The 11,225-nt window shown below is 44.2% G+C and overlaps 1 protein-coding gene across 1 annotated transcript; it reads left to right on the top strand.

The window, feature by feature from the left end:
- The first annotated feature begins 7,178 nt into the window (after window positions 1-7,178).
- Window positions 7,179-10,940, top strand: LOC109368650 (transcription factor 15-like). Its single transcript, XM_085227815.1, has 2 exons — window positions 7,179-7,553; window positions 7,643-10,940. Exons 1-2 carry the CDS (start codon window positions 7,179-7,181, stop codon window positions 7,673-7,675), a joined length of 408 nt encoding a protein of 135 aa, XP_085083941.1. The 3' UTR covers window positions 7,676-10,940.
- The last annotated feature ends 285 nt before the right edge of the window (window positions 10,941-11,225 follow it).

Raw genomic sequence — 11,225 nt, 5'->3', positions numbered from 1 at the left:
CCCAAAACATTTCATATTATTGACGGTGTCTTTGAGGATAATACCAAGCACAAAGACACCTGTCTTGCAGGGTATAGTCAGGAAACATAAGGCAAACAGCAATTTTTAAGCCAAAAAAAAGACAGTTTGGTTTAACTCAGAATATCAGTAAGCCACTCTTCCTACCTGCACAATCTTTGAAGACTAGGGATGTAAGACCCTGCACTTGTGTTATGTGGGACCACCTGGCTTGCCAACTGTCAGCAGGAATCTTAATGAGAGTGGCTGTTTCTTTCAGAATGATATCCCCACGGGCACCTGCAGAAAGGTCAACTCATTTTTGTAGAGGGCTCTCTGTGTCTGAGAGCTTGATCTTCGGTGTGCAATCTTTTACAATCATATGTAAAAGACTTCCCACGTAGCTGAACCAAGAAAAAATGTCTATTGGTACAACCCCCAAAAAAATGTGACTCATACTTGCAAGTGCACGAGATCATTAGTCTATACATCCCCCCAATCTAGATAGCTTAGTCGAACTTATTTTACACAACCCTACATTGATAAAGCTAAAAGTTCACACTAAAAGCATAATGCTGGCATCATTTCCTACTTGTCTGGCACTACAGCACACCCTTTTAAGCTTCCAGACTGTGAACTCTTAGTTTGTCATAATTCACATGTTATTCAATAAACTGTAATATTCCAGCTCCACAGAACCAAACAGAAATACTCATCAACAGCTGTATCTTCAGCTCTCTGAAACGCTCTTCAATTCAAGGACATGTTTTGTTTTTACAGAAGGTTGTGTTTTGAGCAGATAGATCGACGTTTTTTTATTTTACTTTTTCCAACTTGCAAAACGTTCTGCCTTTCTGTTTAGGTTTAGCTAGCAATTGACTAACAGAACTTCTTAGAGAACTCTCCAAATCCCTACCAAAGAAAGATAAAAAGTAGTATATGCCTGAAAGCCCCCATGCCTCAAATATGAGCAAGAAGGTCAGGAATGAGAACATTTTATTCTGAACTGCCTTCTGTTCTGAGGACCAAAGGAGATCCTAAAACACCTCAGAGATACCCAGGGGCCGATTTAATTTGAACAAACTGAAATAACCCCTTAAAGGTCCTCTCCAGCTGGTGATCAACTGATCAATCAATCACACCACACAGGCTGTGCATCCTGCTCATCACTGGGATAGCCTGCTTAAACCCCTTTTAAATCTGACTTTTTGCAGATGTTGAACTGGATTCACACAGGTCTCAAAAGTTTAGTTTTGAATCTTACACAGCACTTTTATATCTGCTGGAGGAGAGGAGAGGTGGGAGGAATGCCAGCACTGTGTGACCATGCCTGGCCACACAACAACACGTTGGCACCTCCTGAGGCTGCAGCACTCATTTCTCTACTTGGCACAAAATTGTTGAACTGTCTTCCTGATAACACATATTGGAAATTACAATAGCTTCACGTTTCTATGTTCTGCTTCAACTTCTGTTTCAAAAACAGAGAACATAAAGGCATTTAACCTTCATGCCCTCAGTGTGATACTTCCAACAGCACGTTCCCAGTGATGCCAGCTTGGAAGTAAAGGGATTACTAATCAGCAAGGACCAACTGTTGTAATCTGCTTTTGAAACACTGAGCAATTATAAAGTAACTTTAAAGTTTTGCCTACAATTCAGGAGTTGATTATCATTCTGATTATGCCATCAGTTACACTTGTGCACAGACAGTTAACTCGACTGATGACAATGAAGTCAGCTCTGACACGAACCCAAGTCACCAAAATTGAATTTGTCCTCTAATCTAATTTGAGCTCTGGAAACACAATCACAGATTTCTTTATTAACAGAAGCTTAAGTGTTCAATTGAAGGACTGAGGAGAAAAAAGTGGACTATTTGAAGAATGTCAGATTTCGAGTATCTTCATAGGAGAACACTCAAGAAGTGAAGAGGAGGGAAAGAAACCACACAACTTCAGCTGCAGTTACATTGCAGAAGTTCCAACAATTATATACTGAATCATATTTGTCAGGTCTTAGCACTTAAAGAAACTGGTGAAAATACATTCTTTTAAAGTATCTACAAAATCTTGTGCTCTTCATAAATGGAGACTGTAAAGCTACAAGTATGAGAACAAGGCTTTCTTTGCAAAATCTAGCAGTCATGGGGAGTAGAGGAGAACAAATCAACTGGCAATGTGCATTCTGAAGTGTTTGCAATAGTTGTTCCACACAAGTGGATGATTCTGCATCTCACTTTCATTATTACAGCAGACAACTTTTTTTTAATAACTGAAACTCAGCTGCATTTCTACAATATCATTCTACCATTATAGCATCGTAGAATCGTTAATGTTGGAAAAGACCACTAAGATCATTTAAATCCAACCACCAATTATTACTAAGAACAATCAAAATAACAACCCACCCTACTCTGCAAGACAACTCTATGCCTTTCTAATACTGTATGTTCTACTCTTACAGGTTCAGTGACTCAGATGACTCCAGTGAAGCTAGAAGAATCTAGATTCTTTATCAGCAATGCTAGCTGCTAAGTGAGAATTATAAAACATTGCAAATCACACTTAGCAAGTCATGAGATTCTGAAGGCAAAATGGGAAATGTGGGCTTGTAAGACAGTACACAAATTGACCATCACACTTGATAGCACCTGAAAGTGAACAGAATGAGCAGAAGTTGCCGGTACTTTGTCATATGAAAAGATTGTAGTGTCTGTGGCATGTTGCTGCCCGGTGCTTGGAGTCCCTTTTCTTGAAGGACACAAAGAGAGCACATTCTGACAGTTGTATGTTTGAGACAACACAACAAAGTACAGGAGAGTGGAAGAGCTCCACCGCCAGCCACGATGGGTCAGGATGGATTTCAACAGAATCACAGAATGGCCTGGGTTGAAAAGGACCACAATGATCATCTAGTTTCAACCCCCTGCTATGTGCAGGGACACCAACCAGCAGACCAGGCTGCCCAGAGCCACATTCAGCCTGGCCTTGAATGCCTCCAATGATGGGGCATCCACAACCTCCTTGGGCAGCCTGTTCCATTGTGTCACCACCCTCTGGGTGAAAAACTTCTTCCTAACATCTAACCTAAACCTCCTCTGTCTCAGTTTAAAACCATTCCCCCTTGCCCTTTCACTATCCACCCTCGTAAATATATTATTTAATATGCACTGAAAGAAGAGAGCATGTGGGGACTGCTCCAAACACATTCAGCTTTCATGAACAAAAAAATCTCCGCTTGGAAAATGCTTTGTTTTTGAGGGCAAATGTGCTGTCCTTACATTGTTCCAGTTTGATAGAGAAAAGAATGTGCCTTGTCATCATTCTGCAGAATACAACCACAATCAAAAATTACTTCTGAGGCAGTTAATAACAACTTTGGGAGTATCAGCAGAATTGTATAAAACACCCCTTAGATTTGGCAAGTTTAAATGGGTTTGAAATAACAGGTGAATAATACATTCGGATTTGCTCCGTGGGCAGACAGAGCAGAGAAAATTACTGCAAGACAAATTTTTTTGACAAAAACTCAAGATAAACAACTCAGCTCTTCTTTGTCAAGAGTAACAGAGTGGGCGTATAAATAAAATGCAGTAGGCAGGATGTCTCTGGAGTTTAACAAGGCCCCTAGCAAACTACCACACAGAAAACTCATTAACACACCGGAGAATCATGGCACCGATCAATTCAGATGAAGAAGAGAGATTGCAAGTGAAGAGATTGTGAGTGAAGAGATAAGTGTCATGCTAAACCCGACTGGATGGAATATCAAGAAGAGACTGGCGAGATCCCACATTAATCAACTACCAGCAGCCCAGAGCAGAGCTGGGGCTGCTCCTGCCCTGCCAGGGAAATGACACTGCAGAGAGGCTGCTGCCTTTCTTAGTTCAAAATACAGAGAGGATATTTATTATCATCTGGCCTTCCAAGATTCACCATCCCCCCTGACATGACTTGAAACAGGGGAAGCCTCCAATCCGCTTCACATTTAATCTTTTATAATTTAATGTGCTCCACAAAAGTCCTCCTTACCCAAAAACTTTCACGTACCATTCTGTATTGACTACTTCTCCACCTTTTCTCCTGAAAATCACTCTCTTACAGAACCTCCGCAGGGTAAAATGTCATTAAAGGGCTCTTCAATCAACACTTTTTTTTTTTTTTTTGGAGAAGTCACATTTATTAAGAACTGCACCACAAATGACAACTCAATCATCCAGGCTGGCTGTGAAGGACAGCAGCGGTTGTCACAGCCGGACGAAGACACACAGACAGGTAATGAATAGCACTGTGTTCTCAGCCACGTGGACACTTCCAGCCATCAATGTCCTTTATTTGTTTCTCTTCGTTAGATTTCTCAGGTCTCTCACCTGAATCTGTCAAATGCAACTGAAATACCTCATGGGTCTGCTTGTATCAAGTGCTGCACAAGGAACACCCAGGGCATTAGCATGCAAACAGGTATGTCACTGACTGCTCCACACAAACTTGCCTGCCCAGACCCTGTACATGTGGCAGAACAGTTTAATAAAGCAGCTTCCACTTAAAGCTTACAAATGCACTCGCATCACCACCAAAATGCGGGGCTGGTCAGCGTTGCTCACCTAGGAGCTTTTCCAAGCCACACTCACATCTGAGCCCCACGGGGCACACACCACCAAACCCAGAAGGCCAGCGGGTGGTGAAGCTCCAGTGAGGCTGACATTAGTCCTAGCAGTGCATGGCAAGGCCGAGCTGGACCCTCAGCCAGCAACGCAGGCTGCCCAAAGGCCCCGGATGTGTGGTGCATGGCAGGCATTGCCACACAGATGGCTGCTCTGCATCCTCCATGCTGGCCACAGTGACACTTGCCAAAGCCAAAATGCAAACCAGCAGGTCGGACCACTGAGTTGGTGGCTCAGAAATCTCTACCATGCAGATCTCTACCACTCTTCCCTGCAACAGACCTTCAGACAGAAATTAACATATGTGTATGTTCAATGGCTTTGACAGAGAACACAAACAATAACAGGTATAATCTTCCAAAAACACAACATGCAGAAATATGAGCCACCAGAAGGAAGGCTTCCTGGCTACGACCGCAAACATCTTTAGCTACAGATTAGATTTGCCCTTTACTTATCCTCTGATTAACTTGCTTTTTTTCCATAGGTAAAGCTTAATTTTTCTACAGGCAAGCCTAATTCTTTCTGTCCTTCTATTATCACTGTTCTTCTTCCAGTCTTTTGAATATAGATAAACACTTCCTCGCAATGACCCTCAGATATCTTTCTCTGTGTAGCATAAATGCAAATTTCAGGCTAAACCCTACTACCACGCATAAAATACTGCCCACTGTTCTGCCTTACGTGCATGCAGCCCCATTCTTACTTGTTATTAGCAACTCGGCAAACTTGTAAAGTAACAGCAATTCTGCCTTTCTACACCTTTCTGGAGGAATACACTCCCTCTAGCACTTACATAAATGTTATCCCAATCAATAACATTGTAATTAAAGTCAGCATCACTCTGGCCCTTTTGCAAGTCTCCTTACTGGAGGGGAGGGGTCACCCAACTCCGATTCTTGCTCTACTTTTCCAAACTGCCTTGGAAACAGAAAAGGAATCATTCGGCCACCCCTTTGTCCTTAACCTCTGGATTAGTTATTGCTGTGATGTCAGTGAAAACAGTTTTGTTTTTGTCTACAGACACAGCATCATTTTCTTCCTGAGCACTGCTCATCGCAGTCCATTCTGCCAGTTTACCAATAAACCATACGTTCTGGTTGTGTTAATAGCAGCAGCAGCAGCTTTGTCTTGGGGTTCTGAAACTGCTGGGGATTTTTTTGTTGAGGCATTTCTGTATTTTGTCTTACTTTCAGTAATAACAACAAAAGTAAATAAATTGATTTAAAAAAAAAAAAAGAAGCAGAAACACGAAGGACAGGAAAACATTGGTAAGCAAATGCCTCAGTCTGACAAACAATCAATTACACTGCTCAGCTGCAAGAACATATCAAGGGTGAAATCCTGCCTCCATTAAAGTCGATGGCAGTTTTGTCACTGACTGCAACAGAGCCAGTATTTCACTCTAGAAACATTGTACGCAACAAAACTGGAGAAATCCACGTGGAAAACAATGCAAGCTTGCATGGGGACATCTTTTCTGAGGAAATTAACATTGTCATCATAAGCACTGAAATTCAACTTCAGAATATTCTAGAATGTTCACTTCGCAAAAGCTAAGCTAGAGCCTGTAGTGCTATGGGAGTCTAACAGCTATATTTACGTCTCTAGGGAAAGCTGCTGCTTTTTGAAGAGCTTTACCCTGCTTTGCACCCCAACGCAACTGCTTCAGGTCAACAAGCACTGCAAACTGCACTTCTGCAGCCTGTACTGGACAGTAAGGGAGAGTTTTATATACATGTCACAAATAAAAATCTGCATTAGGTCAGTTTTGCTCATTGTTACGCTATGGCATGGCTATGGTACAACACACACTGCTCATGGATGTCTGTGTCTCAGGGAGGTGACACCCAGCAGTCACAGCTCCTGGAGCTGCCCCATCCAACTGCGTGTCCACCATTAACACTGAATGGCTGCTCATCCAGTCCTGCTTCGGGAAGAACTCGTGTTTAGACAACACCACTACCACAAACAGGCTTCTGGGACAGCATTAAGCAGTCCATTGAGGATGCTTAATCAGGTAGAGATGATTCATTCCAGAAAACCTGCAGCGTGACCTTTGCCGAGTTGGTGAGCGCAGACAGGCTTGTCAAACTTCTATGGAAAAGAGAGGTGGTAATAAACTAGTGCTCACGATGACCTTTTAATGAGTAAATGGCTGAGGGAGGCATACATTCGGAACAGAATAAGAAATCAGATTGGTGTGTAGGCACGGCGGCTGCTGGAGAAGGCGATGTGACACACTCGGTGCCGTTATCAGCCCGCCGTGCTCACACGCGTGTGTGACTGCACACGTACAGCGGGACACGGCAGGGGCGCAGACCGGGGAGCAGCCGCTCGCCCTCTCGCACCCCCCGGGCTCCGGGTTGCAGCGCAGCGTCGCTTTCTCAACCCGGAGCCGTCGCCGGGCCGCGGTGACAGGTGCGGCAGCCCCCGGCCGCAGGCAGCAGCAGCACGCGGGGCGAGCAGCCGGCGCGCATAAAAGTCATGGGGCGGCGGCGCGGCGGCAGGCAGCATGAAGGCCGCCGAGGGGGCGGCGGGCGCCGGGCAGCAACGGGCGGGAGACGGCGGCGGAACCGCGGGGCGACCACCGGTCGGGAACGGCGGGAGGCGGAGGAGGCGGAGGGAGGGCGGCGGCAGGCAGCGGGCGGCGGCTAACGCCCGCGAGCGGGACCGCACGCACAGCGTCAACACGGCTTTCGGAGCCCTGCGGACGCTCATCCCCACCGAGCCGGCGGACCGCAAGCTGTCCAAAGTGGAGACGCTGCGCCTGGCTTCCAGCTACATCTCGCACCTGGCCAACGTGCTGCGACTGCAGAGCCCCGCCGCCCCGCAGCCCTGCCCGCAGCGCCCCATCTGCACCTTCTGCCTCAGCGAGCAGCGCAAGCGGGTGAGGGCCGGCGGGGATGGGCGGGCAGCCGGGCTTTAAGGGATTTGGGGGTGGGCTGCCCCTAACCTGCCCTGCTCTCCCTCCCGCAGCACCGAGAGGCCGAGGGGCCGCTGGCGGTGTGAGCTGCGGACCGAGAAGCTCGCGGCGGAGGGAAGCAGAATTCTGCGCTGCCCTCCGACAGTTGCTTCTTGAGCCCTCGTGCTTCGGTTCGCGCCGCTGCGGGTTTGTTCGGGGGCACCGTGAGCATGAAATCGAACCCTGCGGAGACGCTTGCACCTGGCGCAGCAGCTATTTTCGCACAAGAAACGTTAAACCTGAGCATCCCGGCGGCCCCGCTGCCTCCCCAACCTGTGTCACATGGTGGAACCTGACCCGCCCCACGCACCGCCGGCAGGGGCTGACACGAGGCCGCCCACTCCTCCTCACGACCCCATCAGCAGCCCCAGGGAAAGGTTCCTTCGGGGTGTGAGAAGCTCCCGCTGCCAGCACTTCGTGTCCCAGCCCGGCAGCACGTGATGCCTTTCCCTTCTTAACAGAGAAGCTCCCCCCAGCCCTCCTAATAGCAGCGGGTGGTGGTATGACTGGCAGCAGCTGTGCAATAGAGGGGGGTTCCCAAGGGCTCTCTAAAATTACCCCTCACCGAGGCCGTTCCTCTGTTGTGCCTGTATGACACTGATGTCACCTATCTCCCTGCCATTTATTAACTTACATGCTCTGTGTGCTTGCTTTTTAACAAAACTAAAAAGCAGATGTGCATGGGATGGTTTTGGTCCGTGAATAAAGTGGCAAGCTAGACATATAAGGCCCACTAGTGGTGGATTGAAAATATAGCTGCTGTCTTTTACGTAGTTACATACACAATCATAGAATCCTTAGAGTTGAGAGGAACCTCTGAAGGCCATCTATTCCAACTACCCTGCAAGCAACAGGGACACCACAGCTAGAGCAGATTGCCCAAGGCCTTATATATTTCATTAGCCCTTTATTATTCATTTTACTTTGTGAAGTACTTTCTATTCTTTAAAAGTTTCTAACAGTACCGCTGAGAAGTGCTCCAGAAACAACTGCCCTTTTTGCCTCCCCAGTGCCAGCTGTTCAGTTCTCCTCCACAGCCAGATTTGAGGGCTGAAGGAGCAGCACTCATGAACTGCACTGTGAAGGGTCTGAAGCACAGACCTACGGGGAGCAGCAGCAGGAGCTGGGGTTGTTCAGTCTGGAGGAGAGGAGGCTCAGGGGAGATTCAAAGCACAAAGCCAATTCTAGCATATATTATAAAGAACTAGTATCATTACCAAGAACATCTTGGTGTATTGCTTATGCAAAAGCACATTTTGGTTTTCTTTCTCACCTCCCCAACGCACGCTGCCTTATTTTGACACACACAAAAAAAATAAAACAGTACCTAGAAAACCTAGACTACATTTCTTAAAATCCAAGTTGAGGAAAATACTGAAGCAAAGTTCCAGTGAGCCCACACACTACCCACTTACTGAAAACTACATGCCATATTTTTCTGGATTGAGAAGAGCCTACTGGCTTTAGATGTTTTCCATCATTACTTTTCTTTCAAATTGCTGCCAGATTATGATTTTTGTTTTGCTTTGGTATTGATTCTTCAAGCTGGAACTCTTTATACAGAGAGTTTTTTCATTTTTGGTATTGTCAGTGTGCATGAAGGTATAGATTTCTACAAACACATCTTCCAAACATGACTTTCTTTTTGTAGGCTTGAAAAAGTTTGTCTGTTAAAAACTTCCTTACTTTATAATTGAACCTTATCGTAGAACACGTTCTGCATCCATTAAACCAAAGCATCAGAGCTGCTTTGCAGCCAACACTATTCATTTAGTTGTGTAATTCAATGTAATGCACTGAAATGAAAGAAGTAATGCAATTTCAAACAATTTCAGGTAAATTTTGTATTGATTATCTCTGAATTTTACAGTGCTGTGATGTCACTGTGGTTACAGAAGTGGCTCTTAGGCTATTAAAATACACTGCATTTGCCATCTCTACAGCTATTAAAAGCATAAAGAGCGAGGTCTACCTTTTCACTGTAATATTAGTTGAGAGCTCATTGCTTGAAATTTGTGAATCATCTGCACAATTCCACAGGAATTTGACTTTTTCCACTGTAAATGAGATCTCCCTAGTTTTACAGGAGATATATACAGAATATTTTTTCAATAACAAAAGCAGGAGCAGGCTGGTACAACTTGGCCATATCTCCTGCTTAAAGCAGCTTTGTACAGCTTTAAATTCTTCTCTCTTTACTCAGGATGAATGGTTGAGTTCAACTGGGCTTGAAGATTTCAGTATTATGCTCAGAGTTTCAATTACTGAATAATATTGGAATTTCAGTAACACTGATTGAGTGTGGCAGAAATTGGGCCCCAGAGTGCTGTGGCCCAAATATTCATGGTATAGACAGATAATACTTATCCAAAACAATTATGATCATAATTTCTCTGAGGAACAGACCTTAAGCCCACACATATACAGACTGAATGCTATGCATTTGTATACAAACAGGGACAGATCCTCACCTTCCCTGAAATTTGTTTATAATTTACAACTTCTCTGCCCCAGGAGCGAGAAGAGTTAGAGAAGTGAGCTGTTACACATCATGTAAACCCTATATGCCCCTAATAAACCCAGGGAAAGAGTTCAATTTCCAGAGAGACAAAATGAATTGAGTTCTCAGAGTTCACCTCTAAACCGTGTAAGCATCAGGTCACTCATTTTTTTCTTCCTTGAGTTTTTACTGTATGAATTCATATATCTTATAAATTCTATTGTTTTAACCATTTGGTAGAGAGTCATTGCTCATAACATGCACAAAAATGCATTTATGAGACCAAATTGTGAAACTTGGGAGTCTAAGAACAAGTACTTTACCAGATGCTCAGGCACTGGGATGACAGGAGCTTTTCCAGACCTGCTGAGCATCGTCTTGTTTTACCAAATCTTGTTTTCCTACCTATTTGTAGGTACATTCTGTTCTGTTAGAACAGAAACATGCCTAATGCCAATTCTGGCTCTATTATCTTGTATACACACAGATATTCAATTTACATGATACATAAGTAAAAAATGGTGAGCTATATCTGTACACACACCATTTGATCTTAGATCCTATTGACTGTTAAAATATTCCAAGCACAGTACTTTGTATAAATCATTGTACTTAGTCTGCTTGTTACAGTACAAGAACAGCATCAAGCAAAATGAATAAAGCACATTTGATTGTACTGGTTAAGTTTCAATAACTATTTCAACATAGTACTTGGTTATCTATGGATTGATCATAATGTAAGGCAACGTATTTTACTGTTTGCTACTGTTTTCAGTTCTGTACTTCAAAGCATAAGTTTTCTTGAGAAGTCTGCTTCTTTACAAATAAGATTTGTTGCAAAATGTGCTCATATTTGCTAAAATAAATAGTATTTGTTACTAATTTAAAGAATAAAATTTGACTATTACAGTGGTAGTTCTCTTCTACACCCATCTCAGTAAGGCTTCAAGTATCTCCTTACATTTTTCAAATTCATCCATATGTTAATTTTAGCAACATACAGACATAATAGTAAAACTTGTAACAGGCCTGACAGAATTTTAACCCACCACCCATGGACCAGTTGTGTTTTGGAGACAGCATTCCTACCTTGTAAC

Source organism: Meleagris gallopavo, chromosome 7, assembly GCF_905368555.1.
Source record: "Meleagris gallopavo chromosome 7, MGAL_WU_HG_1.1, whole genome shotgun sequence".
In the NCBI taxonomy this organism is placed as follows: Eukaryota; Metazoa; Chordata; class Aves; order Galliformes; family Phasianidae; genus Meleagris; species Meleagris gallopavo.
Note: the sequence above shows the minus strand (reverse complement) of the source record. Positions and strands in the feature narration are given on the sequence as shown.

Excerpts from the sequence above, each read along its gene's own strand:
- LOC109368650 (XM_085227815.1), top strand. The coding sequence starts at position 7,179 with ATGAAGGCCGCCGAGGGGGCGGCGGGCGCCGGGCAGCAACGGGCGGGA. Across the intron at positions 7,554-7,642 it reads TCAGCGAGCAGCGCAAGCGG|CACCGAGAGGCCGAGGGGCC; the intron begins GTGAGGGCCGGC and ends TCCCTCCCGCAG.